The 23534-nt window shown below is 37.1% G+C and overlaps 2 protein-coding genes and 1 pseudogene across 2 annotated transcripts; all 3 read left to right on the top strand.

Moving 5' to 3' along the window:
- Window positions 1-5149: 5149 nt before the first annotated feature.
- LOC107816264 (uncharacterized) lies at window positions 5150-6697 on the top strand. Its single transcript, XM_075256506.1, has 3 exons — window positions 5150-5614; window positions 6293-6319; window positions 6450-6697. Exons 1-3 carry the CDS (start codon window positions 5242-5244, stop codon window positions 6569-6571), a joined length of 522 nt encoding a protein of 173 aa, XP_075112607.1. The 5' UTR covers window positions 5150-5241; the 3' UTR covers window positions 6572-6697.
- Window positions 6698-7073: 376 nt separating this feature from the next.
- LOC107816263 (premnaspirodiene oxygenase-like) lies at window positions 7074-9223 on the top strand. The gene is made up of 2 exons (XM_016641962.2): window positions 7074-8480; window positions 8609-9223. The coding sequence occupies exons 1-2, from the start codon at window positions 7524-7526 to the stop codon at window positions 9221-9223; spliced, it is 1572 nt and encodes a 523-aa protein (XP_016497448.2). The 5' UTR covers window positions 7074-7523.
- A 7828-nt stretch (window positions 9224-17051) lies between these two features.
- Window positions 17052-23534, top strand: part of LOC142182292 (premnaspirodiene oxygenase-like) — a 34455-nt pseudogene continuing 27972 nt past the window's right edge.

Raw genomic sequence — 23534 nt, 5'->3', positions numbered from 1 at the left:
ATGGGATAAGAATCTTCAACATGAGAGTGTAATTTGAACCTCATACTAATCCTCCTTTTGCCCAAGCTAAGTCATTCACTATAGACGCGTGAAACATGTTTCAATATCATTATCAACTTGAAGCCATAACTTGCTATTGACGCGTTTAGCTTATTCTTGAATTTTGCGCATGCATAGTTAGATTATTGTTGGCTTGTAGTGATTTTTTTGAGGCTTTACTTTCTATTCTAATTTGATATATTTTGTGCTATTTTCGAACAAGACTTTTGGGTTGGTGATTGCGACCTCTAGCTTTCCGAAGAGAGAGGAGCATCAGATTACTTTTCAAAATGCTGGCGAAAACTCAGATTGACTATCTCCTCCTCAGGAGGTGTGACAGAGGGTTGTGCAAGGATTGTAAGGTGATTTCGGGTAAAATACTCGCGAGGCAACATAGGCTCTTGGTGATGGACGTTGGTATTATGTTAGAGAGGATGAGAAGGCCTGCTCGAGGAAGACCGAAAATCAGATTGGAAGCTTTAACTAAGGATAAAGCCCAAGAGTTGGAAGGACAGTTATAGGCTATGGGAGCTTGGAGGAGCAGTGGTGACGCGAACACTATGTGGTCAGTGACAGCAAATTGTATAAGGGAGGCTGCGAGAGAGGTGTTAGGGGTCTCGACGGGGGTCTCTGGTGGGCACAAAGGAGACTGGTGGTGGAGTGAAGCGGTCCAAGGTAAAGTGGAAGCGAAGAAGGCGGCGTACCTGAAGTTAGTGGGGAGCATAGGTGAGGAGGAGAGGCGAGCGTGCATGGAGAGGTATAAGGCAGCTAGGAAGGAAGCTAAGATGGCGGTTGCGGAGGCTAAGACATTGGCTTATGGTCGTATATACGAGGAACTGGGGAAAAAGTGGGGAGAAGAAGTTATTCAGGCTGGCCAAATTGAGAGAGAGAAAGGCTCGAGATTTGGACCAAGTGAGATGCATCAAGGATGACGACGGTAGAGTATTGATGGAAGATGCCCAGATTAAGAGGAGATGTCAGACTTACTTTCATAAACTTCTGAATGAAGAAAGGGATCGAGATATTGTGCTAGGCGAATTGGAGCATTCCGAGAGTCATCGTGACTCTGGGTACTTCAGGCATATCAAGGTTAAGGAGGTCGTGGGAGCTATGTGTAAGATGAGTAGGGGCAGAGCGACTGGGTCAGACGAGATTCCGGTGAAATTTTGGAAGTGTGTGGGGAGAGCAAGTTTGGAGTGGTTGACTAGGTTGTTTAATGTTATTTTTAAGGCGAAGATGATGCCGGGTGAGTGGAGGTGGAATACGGTGGTCCCATTGTATAAGAACAAAGGTGATATCCAGAGTTATAACAATTATAGGGGTATCAAATTACTGAGTCATACCATGAAAGCGTGGCAGAGAGTGGTTAAAGCGAGGGTGAGGATGACAGTGTCTATATCCGACAACCAGTTTGGGTTCATGCCTGGTCGTTCTACTACATAAGCTATACATCTTATTAGGAGGTTGGTGGACCTGTACTGAGAGAGGAAGAACGATCTGCACATGGTGTTTATTGACCTAGAGAAAGCGTATGACAAGGTTCCTAGAGAAATTTTCTGGAGATGCTTGGAGGCAAAAGGGGTGTCGGTTCCCTACATTATGGCTATTAAGGATATGTATGATGGGGCTAAGATTCGGGTTAGGACAGTTGGAGGTGACTCTGACCATTTTTCGGTTGTAATGGGGTTACACCAAGGTTCTGCGCTCAGTCCGTTCTTATTCGCCCTGGTGATAGACGCGTTAACGCACCATATTCAAGGGGATGTGTCGTGGTGCATGCTATTCGTCGATGACATAGTTATGATTGATGAGTCGCGAGCCGGTGTTAACGGGAGGCTGGAGGTTTGGAGACAGGCTCTTGAGTCTAAGGGTTTCAAGCTGAGCAGGACGAAGACGGAATACCTGGAGTGTAAGTTCAGCGCTGAGCCGGGGGAAGTGGGCGTGGATGTGAGGCTTGAATCACATGCCATCTCAAGTAGAGGCAGCTTTAAGTACCTTGGGTTGGTTATCCATGGGGGAAGGGAGATCGACGCGGATGTCACACACCGTATTGGGGTAGGATGGATGAAGTGGATGTTAGCATCTGGAGTCCTATGTGACAAGAGAGTGCCACCGATACTCAAAGGTAAGTTTTATAAAGCAGTAGTTAGACCGACCATGATGTATGGGGCAGAGTGTTGGCCTGTTAAGAACTCACATATCCCGAAGATGAAAGTAGCAGAAATGAGGATGTTGAGGTGGATGTGCGGGCACACTAGGATGAATAAGATTAAGAATGATGATATTCGGGAGAAGGTGTACGTGGCTCCTATTGATGACAAGATGCGGGAAGCGAGGCTCAGATGGTTCGGGCATGTTCAGAGGAGAAACCCAGATGCCCCGGTAAGGAGGTGTGAGCGGCTGGTTGTGGAGGGCACGAGAAGAGGTAGAGGGCGATCTAAGAAGTATTGGGGAGAGGTGATCAGACAGGATATGACGAGGCTTCAGATTTCCGAGGACATGACACTTGATAGGAAAATGTGGAGGTTTAGCATTAGGGTCGTAAGTTAGGAGGTAGTTGAGTCTTGCCTTACTTCGTACCTCTATGAGACTAGTCTGGTGGGATTTTTGTCTAAGATAACTATTGGCAATATTGTGTCTTACTATTACACTTTTCAATGCATGACATATTAATGTTGTTCCTATTTTTCCTATGATTTATGTGGTGATACTAATATTCTCTCCCTTTTATTTTTCTGTTTTCTTGAGCCGAGGGTCTTTCGGAAACAACCTCTCTACTTCTTCGGGGTAGGGGTAAAGTCTGCGTACTCACTACCCTCCTCAGACCCCACTAGTGGGATTTTACTGGGTGGTTGTTGTTGTTGTTGTAACCTTAATTATTAAATGTATTTCTACTGCCATTGAGAGGAAGGAGGCATGTAAAAATTTGCAAATGCCGCAAGGTAGTAGGGAAAGTCATCCTTTGAGTGAGTGTTTCAAGTAAAGTAACTTTCTGTCCATTGCATTTGTGTTGGTTTACAGACCAAAATCAATAAATACATGATATTGCATTTGTGTTAGTTAAAAAGGGGGCGAGACACTACTGAAAGGGGAAACAAATTCTATAAAGGAATGGTCACAGGCTAATCATCGATGAAACGGATTCGATGCTCCTTGCATCTTTTGTAGCAAGTGATGGGAACATACCACCCAGGGTGTGGTGAGATGGATAGGATCCCTTCGTTTTTAATCAGAGGTTTCGTGTTTAAGCTTGAGAATGATATTTTTTTTGGAAGAGAATTTTTCCCTTAATGAGCATTACGCGACGCAAATCTAAATTAGTCGCGGCCACACCTCACGGGACACATTGTCAAGAAAAGTCAAATGACCAATGAACATGAATAGATGGCAACTACCGCCTTTAGAATCAACAATGAGAAGCCTAACACCTTCTTCTATGAACCATAACGACAACTTCTATTTACTTGTCTCTTATACTTTGAATTTCACATTAAATATAGGAAGTCATACTAGTTCAAATTTATGGTTTTTGATATGCCAGACTCGATTATAGCATGAAAAAGCAGGGTCTCCCCTCCTCCAAAAGTATTCTTTTGCCACATTTGATAATCAATAAAGGGAAAATTTCACATAAGAACAATTTGGCTCCTTACTTTTTAATTTTATAGTCCATATTTCAATTTACAAATTAACTAGCCCAAAAATAATAGGCTAATATTCAATATTCATCTCCGATAAGTTCTCAAAATTACTATTTAATTTTTAAAAAAGATTCCTCAAGCTTTTAAATTAACTTTCGAATCAGTAATTGTGACTCAAATATTAGTTTAACAAACCAAATCCATTTGGGTGGTGAAAATTAAATTTTTAACAAGCTTAAATATATGTGTCTAAATTCCAAATTTGATTTTATGATAAATTTGGAGTGAGTGTTATTTAAACCTGTTAGAAATAGTATAAGGAGATTGTATGTAAAATTTGAATTCATTTAATGGAGATTTGGACTGGTTTTGAACAAGAATTACAACTGAAAATCGTGGAAGAAGTTCGTCTACAAACGCTTGTATAAAGGTGTATAAAGTGTATAATAGTGCATAAGTGATGTTTATACACTCATATACACTATTATACAAGATTATACATAATTACACAAAAAACTGACTTCGTCTTCTTTCTTGCGTCTTTTCTGAAATGTAACTCAAATCTTGCTCAAATCTACTCCGAATCACTTCAAATTTAAATTTTGAACTCCTTTTGATATTTTCAATCAATTGGAACAACATCCAATCCAAACAACTAACAAACTAAAAAACCCATTTTCAAAAGCAAAGCTTTGAATGGTCTTCAATGGTGGACTTTTACTCTTCAATTTTCTTACATTGCAACCAGGTGATACAAGAGGAGAAACAAAAAATATACGGCCCTTTGAAGCATATGTAGAAGATGTGAGAAAAAGAGAGAGTGAAGGTAATGGTTGTGAGAACACAAATTTAACTCCACAGCTTTTAGAAGCAATGATTGTAAGAACAAAAAAATTGAATTTGCTAGCGCTTTCAAAATATATCCAATATGGGCTAGGTCGGGTAAAACTTAAAAACATGGGTCATTTTTTGTTATGGGGTGAAGTCATGTGTATTTTCTTATAATTCTTTCATCAATAAATGTGGTTCGTTCTGACATGAATTGAGCTTTAATGAAGCAACGAGTATTCATATAGCCAACTCTAACTAGTTTGGAAATGAGATATAATTATTGCAATAAATCTGGTTCATTTGAGTTAACAAGAAAAAAAGTCTGGTCGCGCCTTATTATGCGGCGGCAATGGAAGTTCTAAACCCTTCGTAGCCAATAAATTGAAGTCAAAAAATAGCAATTCCAAATCGAGAATTAGCTAAATTTTAGGTACATAACTTTAGTAATATAATGACTTGGTCACTACTAATAACGAAAATTAGGGAATATTCTAGACACTTGGTTAAACGAAGAATAGATTCAAAAATAGCAAGTAGTTAAACAAATAAGTACTTTTGAATTGAATTATTAAGATTTTGTAACTGCCTGAAAATACGGTTCCTAAATAAAATAGCAGTTACATTCATTCCCCTATATATATTCACTTAATGCCTTCTTCATCATCACAAATTCATAACAGAAAATAATTATTAGGCATTTTCCTTCTGAATTTGAGAGATCAAAGAACCCATGGCTTATTCCAAATCAATTATTCCTTCCTCTTTTATTGTAATTTTTTCATGGGTTTTTGTGGGTTTATCCCATGGTATTGAACTTGATAAAAATTTATTAGGAGCATTATTTGCTGATAATGGTGGTATTTTAGATATGCCATGTGTTCAAAAATTGATGCCATGTCAAGTTGCTTTGACATCACATTCCAAAAATCCACCAGCAACTTGTTGTGTGCCATTGAAGGAAATTATTACGAGTGATGCGCAATGTCTTTGTACTGTATTTGATAATGCTGATTTAATGAAGAGTTTTAATGTTACCAAAGATGAAGCTTTGAGTTTTGCAAAAGCTTGTGGTGCTAAACCTGATCTTTCCCTTTGCAAAAATGGTACGTAACAACTTTATTTCTGAATCGAGTTTTGTATGGATGCATGCTTTTTTCTTTTCTTTTTACCTTAGTGAATGCTGACATAGTTGACGGAATCTTGGAGCGACGATAAAATTGCCTTCATGTGACCTTTTCGAGCCGTCGAAGGAGCGACGATAAAATTGTCTCCATGTGACCTATAGGCTACGGTTTCAAGCCGTAGAAACAGTCACTAATGCTTGTATTATGGTAGACTGTCTACATCACATCTATTTGGATGTGACCCTTTCCTAGACACTGCGTGAATACGGGATGCTTTGTGCACCGGATGAATGCTTTTGTAGAATATATATATAATTTGAACATAATGGAGAGAGTGGTTTTTAATAATGTAGTAAAACACTATGGATGAATGATCTATTGTTAATCAAATAGATTTTGATGCCTGATCTTGTTAAATCAATGTCCAGTAATATAATGAGAGTATAAGTACTTTTTCCGCTAATTTGCTAAATTTATTTTATATAGTCATTATTGAATCTCATTTTTGATTTAAGTAATTCTTTTCTTTTAGATATTTGATCTTTAAAACAATTATTCATTGCATAGGAGACACTAACTTCATTGATCATGACTAACATTGTTTTGCACTATTAATTTTTCTGGCAACTAATTAACCTGAGTTTTATCTCCATTCAGCCCCATCTGCTCCTTCAGCCTCGAACAGTAAGTATTCCCAACGTTTTCCCTCTCCGTTTCATTTGTACCAAATACACCGACTATTTATGATTCTTATCAGCTACTTTCAATCAGTTAAATTACACGGCCTCTAATAAGTGAACATATGTATTTTCAGATTCGTCTTCGAGTAACAAGACTGCAAGTCCACCAGCAGCAAATGCAGCTAGTGTGACTTCCAAATTTGGAGGGTTTGTTGCCGTTGCATCGTTTATGAGTTTAGTAATGTCAGCATTTTAAGGATGGAGCACAACACACTGTTCTGGAATTGAAAGGCTGATTTGCTTATTGGGAAAGCCAGTGCCTCAGAATCATTTACATAACCTAAAAAATTTCCAATTTATAATGACTGATTTGTGTGATGTTTAGTAGTCGTGTTTGGATTTGGTTTTTTTATGATTGATAACAATACATTCATTCAAATCTATTATATTTAAGTTTAGGCATAACATTCCCTTTGAGCTAACGTTATCTACTTGCAAATTTGTTGTGAAAGTGGGATAATGTGATTCTCAAATAACACCAAAAAAAGGGCAGCCTGTTGCATTAAGCTTCCGCTATGGCAAGGTCCGTAGAAGGGCCGAACCACAAGGGTTTATTGTATGCAGCATTACCCTGCATTTTTGCAAGAGGCTGTTTCCACCGCTCGAACCCGTAACCTCCTGGTCACATCGCAACAACTTTACCAGTTACCAAGATTCCCCTTCAAATAACACCAAATAAAAGTCAAAATTGCGGTGTTAAATTCACTGCACACCATTCTTGAACCTACTATATTCGTCAGTCAATCTACAGACCTTCTAACTTGCTAAAAATAGAACAAGACCAACTAAAATCAAAACATAGTACTATTGAATATCAATCTACAGCCCCTCCAACCTGCTAAAAATAGAACAAGACCAATTAAAAACAATACTTACTACTACTTAGTAACAAAGTTGATGACTATGATGGCAGAAAATTCATGGCAAACCAATCTTGACAGTTGAAAGTATCTATAAATCATAACACTCAGTCCCTCTCTTGCCACCTTTCACGTGGCTCGCTTACATCAATTTTGTCACCAATTTTGGAAATTAATGAGTGACTATTTTCTTATCAGTTCCACATAATATTGGAGGCTTCCAAAAAAAAAATGAGAAAAAGTATACTAGCTTTCCTCATCAAGCATTCCCTTATATAAACATGAAGCATGTATCTCCATAATATAATATACGATCCTTTCCTATCTGAAATGGAGGCAAAACATTTATCTTCCATCTTCATTTCAGTCTTGATATTCGTATCCTTCATCTTTCGTTTAGTTCAGATATGGAAGGCATCAAAAACCTTTAACAAAATATTGCCTCCAGGGCCATGGAGTCCACCTTTGATTGGGAACTTGCACCTATTTATGAATGGCCGCCTTCCAGTACATCATACTCTCAGAAGTCTATCGCGAAGATACGGGCCAATCTTTCACTTACGTCTTGGAGAAATATCGATCATTGTTGTATCTTCACCTGAGATGGCAAAAGAAATTATGAAAACTCAAGACCTTCGCTTTGCTACTAGGCCTGAATTTATGGCCGGAGATATTATTTTCTACAACTACACAGACATTATAACTTGTCCATATGGTGATCACTGGAGAAATATGCGCAAAGTGTGCATCGTGGAACTTCTTAGCGCAAAGATGGTCAAGTCATTTAATTCAATTCGACAAGCACAGATGTCAAGTCTCATTTCATCCGTTAACTCCATGCCTGATGACTCATTGATTAACTTATCAGACAAAATGTTTTGGTTTACAAGTTCAGTAACTTGTAGGTCAGCTTTCGGGAAAGTGATTCATGATCAAGATAAGTTGATAATGTTGGTGAAGGACATATCATCATTAGCTGCAGGATTTGACTTGGCTGATATGTTCCCTTCCCGAAAATGGCTTCACAAGATTACTGGATTGAAGTCCAAAATGTTGAAGGTTCACAAAAAGGTAGATGCAATTTTGGAGAATATCCTTAATGAGCATCAGGAAAGTCGAGCTAACGGAAAGAAGAGCAATGGTGAGACTGGAGGTGAAGATTTGATCGATGTTCTACTTCGAGTCATGGAGAGTGGCGAATTGGGAACTCCAATCACAAATGAGAATATCAAAAGTGTTATTTTTGTAAGTCTAATACCATATGAGATATTTCATTTTGTTTTCTTTTTTCATTTTATTATTTATAGTATTTAAACATTGAAGTTAATATTTATGCTAGAGTACAATATTGAAACGTTAGCCTTTACATGCAGGACATGTTCTTAGCAGGAGCTGAAACCTCAGCTACAACAATTATTTGGGCTATGGCTGAAATGATAAGAAATCCAAGTGTTATGGCTAAAGCACAACTTGAAGTTAGAGAAGTCCTAAAAGGAAAGAGAACATTTGAGGATATTGATCTAGAAGAGTTGAAGTATCTAAACCTAGTGATTAAAGAAACATTAAGGTTGCACCCTCCTGTTCCTCTATTAATCCCAAGGGAATGCAGAGAAGAAACAAAAATTGACAAATATATAATACCCATCAAAACTAGAGTTCTGGTGAATGTATGGGCAATTGGAAGAGAATCTACAAATTGGCATAATCCGGAAAGTTTTATACCTGAGAGATTTGAGAATAATTCTATTGATTTCAGAGGAAACCACTTTGAATTTATTCCGTTTGGTGCAGGAAGAAGAATGTGTCCGGGACTGTTATTTGGTTTAGTTAATGTCGGACATCCTTTAGCTCAACTGCTTTATCACTTCGACTGGAAGACTCCTCATGGAATTGCTCCAGACAATTTAAATATGACCGAAACAATTGGGGTAGCTGGCGGAAGAAAGGATGATCTTTGTTTAATTGCTACTCCTTTTGGTCTCTCTTAACAACAGATATAGACATAAGAACTCTGTTAGAAAAAATTGCAAATTTCACCTATTACGACCTGTTATCATCCAGTGATGAATAAGAAGATAATGGTTTTTATTTTAAAGTAACTTGTTTATCCATCTTTTAGTGGTATATCCATATTATGTTACATGTGAGCGGCAAAAAATGGCAAATATGTCAAAATTTAAACTTTTCGCAATAATACTTCTTTCAGGTTTTTCTTTTCTCATTGCATCTATGAGATCTATAAATCACAAAACTACGTTGACATATTTATTATTTGTGGTCCCAGAATGTTAGGCATTTTAGTAGATTTCAGATTCTTCTCATTCTTTATCTACTTTTTTCAAATTGTTTTGCTATAATTATTATCCACAAATCAGCCATTCCTGTAGGTTCTTTCAACTACATTAGATCATCTTTCTAATTGGTTTAATTTATTTCTCGGGGCAAGGGTCTAGGGTTATTACCTTTCTATTGAAAAATCAAATGCGGATGGCCAGTGGCCCAAAGAAACGAAAGAATCGTATCATTTTCCTGAGCAACCGAAACTGCTAATAGAACAATACATGTACACATGAATAGGGCGGATATAAGGGGAACTTAGAGCTTCACGTGAACCAAGTAGCTTTTTCTAGACCCAGTATATATATTAAGAAATTCACCAAATATCAGTATATATATTTGATCATGAACCCAGTTATTATTGTATATTAACTTGAAATTGTTATAGGAACCCGTAAACTCAAAATTTTGGGTTCGCCTCTGCACATGAATTAAATCTACTCATGGACCCACCAAACTATTCACTTTTTGAGTTCCCATTCATCTTAATTAAACTATGAATTCTATATTAAAAATAATCAAGAAAAGTTCATCCTACCAGAAACAAGAATATAACCACCCAGTACTATTATAATTACTGTTTTGAAGTGGGCAAAAAACCTTCTTCTTCTATAACCAAAGTTGAGCAGAGAAAACCTAAATCAAAAGCACATGCAAAAACTACTGAAATTCAGAGATTAGGAAAACATAATCAAAAACCCAATTTGATCTTTCAACAGATTAGGAAGGAGAGGACGAAGAGCTACAAAGTACTTTACCAAGGTGAATCTCGCAAAATCGCACCGATAAATTACTTTAAAACAACGAAAATTCTAGTGAAGTACTCATATATGTTCGTAGTAGTACAAAAGACAATGGTAGATTAGAAGGAGTAAGAGATCTTGCCATTTCATCAGGAGAGAGAAAGTTTTCTTCTCTGAACCCTAAATCGCCAAAATGGAGGAAAGAGCGCGAGAAAGAAAGTTTTGTAACAAGAGAGAAAAATAGAGAGGGAAAGGCGATTACGTGATTAGCATTGTGTCATAAAATAAAAGTAAGGAAGTAAAATGTAAATAAGAAAGAGATAGAAAGAATGGAGAAGTGTTTTCTTTTTTTACTTTGGTGTATTTTTTTATTGCAATTATATGACCTTTTTATAGGCATAAAAAGTAAAGATGATGGACATAAAGTAGGAAATTTAATCTTTAAGTTATTCACAACATGAACATCTAATGTAGTATCCAAAGTAGTATCTAATGTACAAATTATTCATAACACTCCCCCTTGGATGTCCATGTAAGATAATGTGGCTCATTAAAAACTTACAAAAAAATATTGGGATGCACATAGTTATTTATAATATGCATTGCTTGCTGCCTCATTAAAAACCTTACCAGGAAAACTTAGTGGGACAAAACCTTGGTTAAGGAAAAGAGTGCAGTGTGTAGTTACTCCCCCGATGAAAAATCACTTAATGTCTCGAAGACGACGCATTCCAATCTTATATATCAGCTTTTCAAATATTGAGGTTGGTAACGCCTTAGTGAACAAATCAGCCAAATTATCACTTGAACGAACTTGTTGTACATCTATTTCACCATTCTTCTAAAGATCATGAGTGAAAAAGAATTTCGGTGAAATGTGTTTTGTTCTATCTCCTTTGATATATCCTCCTTTCAATTGAGTTATGCATGCAGCATTGTCTTTATACAATATTGTTGGAATATTCTCTTTCGAAGAAAGACCACATGTTTGCTGAATGTGTTGAGTTATAGATCTTAACCAAATGCATTCTCGACTTGCTTCGTGAATGGCTATTATCTCTGCATGATTTGAAGAAGTAACAACCATAGTTTGTTTTGTCGAACGCCGTGATATGGATGTACCTCCACTTGTAAATAAATAGCCTGTTTGAGATCGACCTTTGTGTGGATCAGACAAATATCCTGCATTTGCATAACCAATCAATGATGGCTTGGATTCATTTGAATAAAATAAACCCATATCAATGATCCCTTGGAAGTATCTAAAGATATGTTTAATACCATTCCAGTGTCTTTGTATTGGCGAAGTACTAAATCTTGCCAATAAGCTTACTGAGAAAGCTATATCTGGTCGGGAATTATTGGCAAGATACATTAATGCCCCAATTGCACTAAGATATGGTACTTCGGCACCAAGAAGCTCTTCATCATTTTCATGAGGTCGGAATGGATCTTTCTTTATATCAAGTGATCTCACAACCATCGGGGTACTCAATGGATATACTTTATCCATATAGAATCGCTTTAAAATCTTTTCGGTGTATGTTGATTGATGGACAAATATTCCATCTTTCATATACTCAATTTGTAGACCAAGATAAAATTTTGTTTTTCCACGATCTTTCATTTCAAATTCTTTTGTCAAACAGTCTACTATTTTTGGAAGCTCCCCAGGAGTTCCAATAATATTTAAATCATCAACATACACGGCGATTATAACAAATTCAGATCCAGACCTTTTTATAAAGACACAAGGACAAATTGGATCATTCTTGTACCCTTCTTTCAACAGGTATTCACTCAGGCGATTGTACCACATACGACCTGATTGTTTCAATCCGTATAAAGATTTCTGAAGCTTTATTGAACAAGTTTCTCGAAAACTTTTATATGCTTCTGGCACTTTAAATCCCTCAGGTACTTTCATAAAAATTTCGTTGTCTAATGATCCATACAAATAGGCTGTAACAATATCCATTAGATGCATATCAAATTTTTCTTGCACAACCATATTTATGAGATACCTGAAGGTGATAGCACCCACTACAGGAGAATATGTCTCCATATAATCAATTCCAGGCCTTTGGGAAAACCCTTGTGCCACAAGTCGCGCTTTATATATAACGACTTCATTTTTATCATTTCGTTTTCGCACAAAAACCCATTTATACCCTACTGGCTTTATGCCTTCAGGTGTTCGAACTATGGGTCCGAAGACTTCACGTTTTTCAAGTGAAGTTAACTCTGTCTGGATAGCGTCTTTCCATTTTGGCCAATCATTTCTCTGTCTACATTCATTGACAGATTTTGGTTCAAGATCCTCATCTTGTTGCATTATTTCAACAACAACATTATAAGCAAAAATGTTATCGATAACAATATTATTTCGGTTCCATCTTTTCCCGGTTGAGACATAACTTATTGATATCTCTTCATTTTTATTATTTTCAGGTACCTGGACCTCTCCTAAGGTCTTATCATTTGTTACGTCTTGGGCTCTTCTTGAGCCACTACCTCTGTGTTATGTTCATTTTGATCACTTGCTCCTTTTCTTTTTTGAGGATTTTTATCTTTAGAACCGATTGGTCTACCATGTTTCAAGCATGGCTTAGACTCATTTGCTTTAATTAATTGTCCTGCCGAGATATCAACTCGAATTGGAGCATTAGCAGCTAGAATATGTGACTTAGTCACCCTTGGTAGGTCAGTGAATGCATCTGACAATTGATTTGCAATATTTTGTAAATGAATAATCTTTTGAACCTCTTGGTCACATTGATTTGTTCGAGGATCTAAATGAAACAGTGATAATGCATTCCAATCTATCTTCTTTTTCAGTTGCTTATTTTCTCCCTCTAATGTTGGATATACTGATTCATCAAAATGGCAATCAGAAAATCTTGCCGTAAATAAATCTCCAGTCATCGGCTCTAGATATTTTATAATAGAAGGAGATTCATATCCAACATATATCCCCAACCTTCTTTGAGGACCCATCTTTGTGCATTGTGGTGGAGCAATTGGAACATATATCGCACAACCAAAAATTCTAAGATGGGAAATATTTGGCTCCTGACCAAAAGCCAATTGCAATGGGGAGACTTTATGATAACTTGTGGGCCTTATCCGCACAAGTGTTGTTGCGTACAAAATAGCATGACCCCATACTGAAATGAGAAGTTTTGTTCTCATAAGCACTGGTCTAGCAATTAATTGGAGGCGTTTGATCAATGATTCTGCTAGTCCATTTTGTGTATGAACATGAGCAACCGGATGCTCAATTGTTATCCCAGTTGAAATACAAATATCATTAAAGGCTTGGGATATAAACTCACCAGCATTATCAAGACGAATTGTCTTAATTGCATAATCTGGAAATTGTGCTCTTAGCTTTATTATTTGAGCCAACAATCTCGCAAATGCCATATTGCGAGTTGATAGTAAGCACACATGTGACCATCTTGTAGATGCATCTACCAAAACCATATAATATTTGAATGGTCCACATGGAGGGTGAATGAGCCCACATATATCACCATGTATATGTTCCGGAAATACAGGGAATTCCATCCTAACTATAATTGTTGATGGTCTAATAATTAATTTTCCTTGAGAACATGCAACACAAGAGAATTCCTTAAATTAAAGAATCTTCTGATTCTTCATTGCATGTCCATGTGAATTCTCAATTATTTTACGCATCATATTAGAACCAGGATGGCCCAACCGGTCATGCCAAATAATAAAATTATCTTGATTAGTAAACTTCTCGTTTACTATGGCATGTGTTTCAATCCTGCTAATACTTGTGTAGTATAAGCCGGAGGAAAGAGCAGGTAACATTTCAAGCACATATTTCTTACCGGACATTATTGTAGTAATATAAAGATATTCAATCTTTTCATCATTTGTAGTCTCAATATGATAGCCATTTTGGCGAATATCTTTGAAACTTAATAAGTTTCTTTGAGATTTACTACACTATAGTGCTTCATCAATAGCCAAATTTGTTCCTCCTGATAGTAATAAATTGGCTCTTCCAGAACCTTCAATTAATCTTGTACTACCGGATATTGTATTAACATTCGCTTCTTTCATTACCAAATAAGAGAAATATCTCTTATCTTTTAAAATAGTGTGTGTTGTAGTACTATCCAGAAGACATATATCATCTTTATTAATCTTGAGTCCAACTGAAGACTGGGGAATTTTCATATTCTTCATAAAAAAACAAAAAATACATCATAAGAAATATGAAAGACAAACAAAAAAAATATATTAAGAAATACATTAGGAATATAGAAACTAACAACACATGATGCATTGGGAAAATACACTCAAGAAAAATAAACTAGCTGCAAACATAAAAATAACAACTTTTATAGCTTCATTCCTCAGTAAGATGATTAGTTCTCCGGTCAATATCCTCAAAGAAGTCTCCAACTTCTAAATAAGTAATATTTGTTAGGCCTTCAAAATCATCATCTTTATATGCAAGATATGCCTTAGAATCATATTTATTTGAGGGACCTGCTTCATCATCATTATTTTGAAAGGTCAAGTGTGCCTCTACATTATTTTTTTTCTTGAGGGAGACTTGATAAAGTTTGACAAAATGTTCTGACGTACGACAAATACGTGCTCAATGACCTATCATACCACATCGGTGACACATACTAGCTTTACCTTTTGAATGATTAATTTGAGAACCCTTATTGTTCTCCAATTTATTTCCACCATAATGACGATAATTGTTTCACCCCTGCCACGTCCACGTTTACGACCATGTCCACGACCACGGTAATTATTTTGTTTTCTTTCAAACTTATCATATGTTGCTACATCATTCACTTCCGGAAATGGAGCTGACCCGGTGGGACGAGCTTCATGATTTTTCATTAATAGAGTATTATTCTGCTCAGCCACAAGTAGGCATGTGATTAACTCAGAATATTTCTTAAAACCTTTTTCATGGTATTGTTGTTGTAGCACCACATTTGAAGCGTGAAAAGTAGAAAATATTTTTTCCAATAAGTCCTCATCTGTGATAGTGTCTCCACATAATTTTAATAGAGAACTTACTTTAAAGATAGCAGAATTATACTCACTTACGGTTTTAAAGTCTTGCAACCTTAAATGTATCCACTCATACCGAGCTTTTGGTAATACCGTAAGTTTTAGGTGGTCATATCGATCCTTCAAATTAATCCATAATTCAAGTGGATCTTTTACGGTTAAATATTCAGTTTTTAACCCTTCATGTAGATGATGACGAAGGAAAATCATGGTCTTCGCTTTATCCTGATTTGATGCTTCATTTCCTTGTATAATAGTATTTCCAAGACCTTTAACGTCAAGGTGAATTTCAGGATCAATAACTCATGATAAATAGTTCATTCCGGTGATGTCAAGTGCCACAAATTCAAGTTTTGATAAATTTGTCATAGTGAAAACTATTATAAAAGATGAATAAGTTAGAGAAATAATTATAATAATAAACAATTAATGAAAACAAAACGATTAAGGTAAAAGAAATGAAAATAGAGCTATATCATGTTAACAATCTACTATTTCATTTTATTCTTGCCATAAAGTAGAAATTACATACTTGTTTCATTTCACTTTATATTATTGATATATATGTGTTAATAGAATTGAACGTGACTAACATTATTTATATGTTCCAATAAATATAAAGTAATTAAAAAATTATTGCTTGTCAATTCATTTCTCACAGTTCTTCAAAATGCCTTAAAGATATGTTTTGATCCAGGGAGTCCATGACATTAGTGCATAGCTAGTTTGATGACTTTGAGGTCCTCTAAGAGTTGAGCACGGGAGGAAATAGTTATTTAATCACTGCAATGTACTTAAACTATTTAAGATGCCCAAGCGCACAAGTAATCTGCAAACAGTGAGCATATGATATGTACTGCCATAAATAAGATGATTATAATGATACATACCTTAATAAAATATGGCTCAACTTAGCGGGAGTTAAGAATAAAATTAGAGCTTCGTGCTGATAACGTGTAATAAAATAAAAGTAATGAAGTAAAATGTAAATAAGAAGAGATAGAAAGAAGGGAGAAGTGTTTTCTTCTTTCACTTTGGTGTATTTTTCCATTGCAATTACATGGCCTTTTATAGGCATAAAAAGTAAAGATGATGGACATAAAATAGGAAATTTAATCTTTAAGTTATTCACAATATGACATTCAATGTAGTATCTAAAGTAGTATCCAATGTACAAACTATTCATAACAAGTACTATTTTTTCATTTAGACACATCAAGCCCAAAGTATATTATTAGATACATTTTTCACTGGCTTAAAAATAACTCACGCGTGCTTGTGAGCGGCCCTTACGTGGAATTAGCTAATTAAATCATGCCATCTCATTTCATTATCCATATTTCAAAAAAAATCCAATTAAACAAAGAAACGAGAAAATGAGAAGCTGTTCGATTAAGCCACATCAACCTCTTAATTTGTATTTTCACGCGTTCAAACATGGTACTACAATTTAAGCTATCAGCCATATCAATAAAATGTGTGATTAATACACTTTAGATTTACTATAGATGTTCAACTGAAATAAGATATATACTTGAAATGTCTAAATAAAAAATCGCGATAACTTTTAGGTATCTTGAATGTATTCAGCCAACAATTATGGAAGGTTAACCCCGCAATTAAATCTCCACAAATAGATTGTAGGGATTAGGGAAAGACAATGCCTCAAGTATGTGCCTCAATCATTTCACTGTTCTAGTTTATATCACCTAAAAGAATTCCAATTTTTAATGTCGTGTATATGATGATGCGTTTTGTTTTGTTTTTATTTGACCCAATTCTGATAAACAAATTAGAGATTTTTACACGATAGGGCTCTTATAAAATAGTATTTATATTACTGTTACCATATTTGAATTATTTTCCCAATAATAGCAAATTTTATTACACAAGTAACATATTTGAATAAAATACTAGTATTCAGTACTAATCTATGTATATCGGGTAAAAATTGCACGAGGCGGTTTATTTGGTCGCCCCCATTTAACCTATACCTATATTTTTAAAATTATTTAATCTATACCCTAATTTTTACAACTTCAGGCGCCTCTTTCTTCCTGCTACTTGTGTTTCCTTTCTTCCTCCTTTCTTTTCCTCTTCTTCTTTTCTCTCTCAAACACATGAGACTCTGTGTAAGTATTATTGATTGAATATGAAATACACAGTGATTTAGCACTAAGGTATGAATTTTATGTTAAGTACATATGAAATTTCATTCCCCCTAAATAGAATTAAAGATGGTTCTTCTTAATGCTGAATTTCCTGATAATTCCATTATAGCATCTGGATCTTAATGACAACCTATCATTGCTATTTTAGAACTTCGGCTCTAAGAATGCTGAAGTTCAGCAAATATAAGCAAAAACTTCAACTCCTAGAATGCTGAAGTTCAGCAAATACAAAACAAACTTCAGCCCTGAAGTTAATTACAAACATAACAAAGCTTCAACTAAAATATGCTGAAGTTCAGCAAATACAGAACAAAACTTCAGCTAAAACATGCTGAAGCTCAGCAAATAGAGAACAAAACTTCAGCTACTAGAATGATTAAGTTCAGTAATTACAAACAAAAACTTCAGCTAAAACATGCTGAAGTTCAGCAAATATGAGAACAAAACTTTAGCTATTAGAATGATTAAGTTCAGCAATTACAAATAAAAACTTCAGTCAACACTTGGTTCATCAATTTTTGCTACTTCAGGCTCGTCTACTAGAATGTTGAAGTTTGCGTGATTGCCTTTGCTACTTCAGGCTCGTATGCCTGAAGTTACTCGAAAAGTGGGTACGTTTGTAATTTTTTTTGTAAAGCTTATATAAGTTAAAACGTGATCCAGAAAGCGGGTATAGATGCAAATGCCTCGTATATCAGCTAGGAAAAATAAACATTGAATCTTGTCGACTATTTGTGTAACAAATCCTATACATCAAATTCCTACAATTAATAACTATTACTAAAATATGGGGTCCTCAAAAATTGGGGGCCCAAAGGACTTGCCTTAGTGGCTTGTGCATCAAAGCCGGCCCTGCCTCCTAGGCCATGGAGTCTACCTTTAATCGAGAACTTGCACCAATTAATGAATGGTCGCCTTCCAATACATCATACTCTTAGAAGTCTATCGGGAAGATATGGACCGATCTTTCACTTACGTCTTGGAGAAATATCGATCATTGTTGTATCTTCACTTGAGATGGCAAACGAAATTATGAAAGCTCAAGAGTCAAGACCTTAACTTTGCTACTAGGCCTGAATTTATGTCTGGAGATATTATTTTCTATAAATACACAGACATTGGAACCTGTCCATATGGTGAATACTGGAGAAATATGCGCAAAGTGTGCGTCCTGGAACTTCTTAGTGCAAATACGGTCAAGTCATTTAATTCAATTCGACAGGAAGAGATGTCAAGTCTCATTTACTCGATTAATTCGACTCCTGATGACTCATTAATCAACTTATCAGACAAAATATTTTGGTTTACAAGTTCGGTAACTTGTAGGTCGGGAAAGTGATCCATGATCAAGATAAGTTGATAATGTTGGAGAAAGATGTAGCATTATTAGTTTGTGGATTTCACTTGGCTGATATGTTCCCTTTCCGAAAATGGCTTCATGAGATCAGTGGATTTAAGTCCAAAATGTTGAAGGTTCATACAAAGATAGATGTAATTTTGGAGAATTTCATTAATGAGCATTGAAAAACTCAAATAATTGGGAAGAAGGGCAATGGTGAGTCTGGAGGTGAAGATTTGATCGATGTTCTACTATGAGTCATAGAGAGCGGGCAATTGGGAACTCCAATCACAAATTAGAATATCAAAGGTGTTATTTTTGTAAGTCTAATGTCATATGAGATATTTCTTTCTTTCTTCTTTTCATTTTATTATTTATAGTAGTATTTAAACACTGAAGTTAAAATTTATGCTAGAGTATAATATTGAAACGTTAGAAATTGTATATATCTTAATAGTTTTCTTTACATGCAGGACATGTTCTTAGCAGGAGGTGAAACCTCATCTACAACAATTATTTGGGCATTGTGTCACGTCCTTAGTCTTAAACTAAGCGCACGTGCGGCATTTGGCAACTCGCTCACGATCTTGCACAACTTGCTCATGTTATTGCTATGCCAAGTCAGCCTTACTACACTCAAGATCGCTAAGAGAATGTTAGAACACAAGAGAATTGTTAAAGAAAGCTTTGTATTAGAGAGAACTTGATTGTCTTGCTTGGTTGATGAATTACAAATGAATGCCCCCTATTTATACTAACCACCTAGGGTGTGACGACCCAGCCGGTCGTCTTAAGAATTAACGCCTTGATCCCCTATTAACTGCTTTTCCCAAGTTTATTTCTGCTAATGTGAATTGTCGGGATGTTCGGTTTTGAATTTCGGTGAGTTTCGGGACACTTAGTCCCTAAATGAGAGTTTAAGTGTTGGAAAGCTGACCGTAGTCAGAACAGTGTGAAGATGACATCGGAATGAAAATCTGATGGTTTCGTTAGCTTCGTTGGGCGATTTCGGGGTTAGGAGCATGTTCGAATTGTGTTTTGGAGGTCAGTAGCTAATTTAGGTTTGAAATGCCGAAGGTCGAATTTTTGAAGTTTCCGGTTCGATAGTGAAATTTTGATCCGAGGGTCGGAATGGAATTCCGAGAGTTGCAGTAGTTTCGTTATGTCATTTGGGATGTATGTACAAAATTTTAGGTCATTCGGACCTGTTTTGGTTGGGTTTTTGATCGAAAACGGAATTCGGAAGATTTTTTAAAACTTAGACTTGAATCCGATGTGTTTTGGCTGTTTTGATGTTGTTTGAAGTGTTTTGATGATCTGAACAAGTTTGAATAAGGTTTTAGGATATGTTGATGCCCTTGGTTGAGGTCCCGAGGGCCTCGGGATGAATTCGGATGGTTAACGGAGAAAATTTTGGAGTTGAAGTTGTGCAGCAGCTGGCCTTCTGGAATTTTTGCATCTGCGGTTTGGGGACCGCAGATGCGGGGCCGCAGAAGCGAAAATTGGCCATCTCTCCAGGAATCGCAGATGATGTATATTTTTCGTAGAAGCGGTACCGCACCTGCGGGTAAAGGGTCGCAGATGCGGAATCTGGCCTTAAGTGGGAAGTCGCATATGCGACATTTATTCCACAGAAGCGGGACCGCAGATGTGGAAACTGCTGGCATTATTTTAAAAAGGGGTTCCGCGACTTGGGAGTTTATTTCCACCATTTCTAATCATTTTTGAAGCTTTTGATAGTGATTTTTGAGTAAAATAAAGGGGAATCGCTTGGAGGTAACATCCTTGACTTCATAACTCGTTTTTATGTGATTAAAGACCTAATTAGTGGTGAAAAATTTGAGAAAAATGGGTAATTAGGGCTTGAGTTTAAGAGGTCTTTAAAAGAGGATTTGAAGGGTCATTTGGACTCTGATTTCAGTGTTCTTGTTATGTATAGACTCGTGAGAGTACGTTGTTTCTGGAAATTCAAATTTCACCCGATTCCGAGACATGGGCCTGAGGGGCGTTTTGGTTATTTTACATAATTTCGTGTATTAGCTTAGACTTTAATTGTAGAATCAGTTACTTGAGGTGTTATTTACAATATGCAATTGAGTTGAATAGATTTGGGCCATTTAGAGCCGGATACTCGTGGCAAAAGTGTGGTTTCGAGTTTATTTTGAGCCGGTTCGAGGTAAGTGGCTTGTCTAACCTTGTGTGGAGGACCTTCCCCTTAGGATATGATATTTAATAGTTGAAATGCCTTGTATGTGAGGTGACGAGCGTGTACTTGAGCTAATTGTTGAAAATCCGGTTTTACTTTAAGTATTTAAACTAAGTTCCTTTCTTATCTGTTTTTATTCTACTTGTAAACTTTACCTGTGTTAGTTTAGAAAAAGCATGCTTAGTTGACTTAATTGCCTATTTGCTTAAACTGCCTTAATTGCATTACGTGAAGCATGTTAGACTAGAATTAACTGTTTACTTGTTACAAACTTAGTATTTATTTTGATATTCTTGAGCTGTTGCTGTGTGTTTTAATTTGGGACTACGGAACGGCATCCCGGGAGATCCCCTGCATGTATTTATGATCTGGACTGAGGTGCGGGATACCAAGAGATCCCTGGCACGGGTGTTGAGGATACCAAGAGATCCTTAGTGTATTTATTGAGGATACCAAGAGATCCCTAGTGTACATATTGAGGATACCAAGAGATCCTCGGTTATTATCCTTGCTGTGAGCGGTGTTTTCCTTGTGTTATGCCTTTATTTCTGTTTTCGTTATTGTACTTTTATCATACTGTATAGATTCTTACTATAGATTCTCATTTATACTGTTTATCTTATCCTATCATGTTTATTATTATTTACCTCAGTAGGGACCTGACCTTCCTCGTCACTACACGAACGAGGTTAGGCTTGGCACTTACTGAGTACCGATGTGGTGTACTCATGCCCCTTTTTGCGCATGTTTTCATGTGCAGATCCAGGTACCTCTACCCAGGCTTATCACTCTTGAGGCAGGGAGATCTTTCGGAGACTTTGAGGTACATCTGCCGCGTCCGCAGACCAAGGAGTCTCTATCTTTATTCTATCCTGTAGTGTTAGCCTTTCTATTTTACTGTTGATGTAGACAGTCTGATGATTAGAGCACTTTATTGTATTTCTTCTAGCTTGTGTTCCTGTGAGTTTTCGGGTTTTGAGATAGTGTTGTAGAAGTTTGAGATGTCGTGATGTATACGCCGAGCGACTTTCTATATATTGCTTCCCTTTTTGGTTATTCTTGGTTTTCCTTTATTTATATTTCCGCAAGTTTCAATTTTATTTCTGCACTTGTTAGGCTTACCTAGTCATAGAGACTAGGTGACGTCACGACAGTTCACAGAGGGAGAACTGGGGTCGTGACATAGGGGCTAGTATATAAATAATAATTGTTCTACAAGTCCTTTCGTATTTACAAATAAGTCCTTCTCTAGAATATTCTACATAGCTAGAATCTTCCAAGGACTTTCTTGACAATTCTATAGGGTTCTAGGGTCTTCCTAGGAAACCTCTATATTTCTCTAGAATCTTCCTACTATAGCCGTCAGAGGTCGGGGTAGAGGCCGAGGACGTACCCGTAGTGCAGCTAGAGCACCTGCGCGAGCTGCCGCCGAGGTACCACCAGCAGATCCAGCTGGAGTCTAGGAGCCTGATACACCTATTGCTACTACTACTCCAGCCCTTCAGGAGACTCTGGCACAGTTCATGAGCATGTACACCACTTTGGCTCAGGTAGGGTTGTTTTCCCTTGCTGTAACTACATACTAGGCAGGGGAATGAGCACAGACTCCCGTCTCCCGTACTCCTGAGCAGCGAGTGCATGTTGAGCAGGCCTTTGAGATTATTTATGTACCGCCTGCAGTGCCAGTTCATCCTGAGGGCATGGCAGCGGCTTATGAGCAGGGGCAGTTGAGGCTTGATAGGTTCAAGAGGTACAAGCCCCCTGAGTTCAGTGGTCTAGCATCGGAGGATGTTCTGGGATTTCTTGATGAGTGTTACCGCATTCTCTGTACTATGGGTATTTCAGGATCGAGCGGGGTTTCTTTCACTACTTTCTAGCTTCGAAGAGCCGCCTATGATTGGTGGCGCACCTATGAGTTAGATAGTCCAGATGAGTCTGCTTCACTGACTTGGGCTCAGTTTTCGGATTTGTTCTTGAGAGAGTATGTTCCTCAGAGCCTCAAGGATGCACAAATCATAGAGTTTGAGCATTTGCGCCAGGGTTCTATGACTGTTTCAGAGTATGTTGTCTGTTACACCAGTTTGGCTAGGCATGCACCAGCCTTGGTTGCTATTGTTCGCGAGAGGGTTTGCCGGTTTATTGAGGGGCTTATTCCCAGCATCAGGTCTAGCATGGCTCGTGAGTTGGATATGGATATTTCTTATCAGCAGGTGGTGAACATTGCTAGGAGGATTGAGAGTATGCATGTTAGGGAGAAGGAGGAGAGGGAGGCCAAGAAGTCTCGAGAGTCGGGCCATTTCTCAGGTGCCCGTGACCCAGCTTCAGGTCGTCATGGTAGGGGTTATATGAGTCGCCCCATTCATTCAGCTCTTCCAGCAGCCAGTAGTGCTCCAGCTCCTCCTAGGCCTCAGGAGCCTTATTATGCAC

Source organism: Nicotiana tabacum, chromosome 6, assembly GCF_000715075.1.
Source record: "Nicotiana tabacum cultivar K326 chromosome 6, ASM71507v2, whole genome shotgun sequence".
In the NCBI taxonomy this organism is placed as follows: Eukaryota; Viridiplantae; Streptophyta; class Magnoliopsida; order Solanales; family Solanaceae; genus Nicotiana; species Nicotiana tabacum.
The sequence above is the reverse complement of the archived record's forward strand: the minus strand, read 5'-3'. Positions and strand labels throughout refer to the sequence as shown.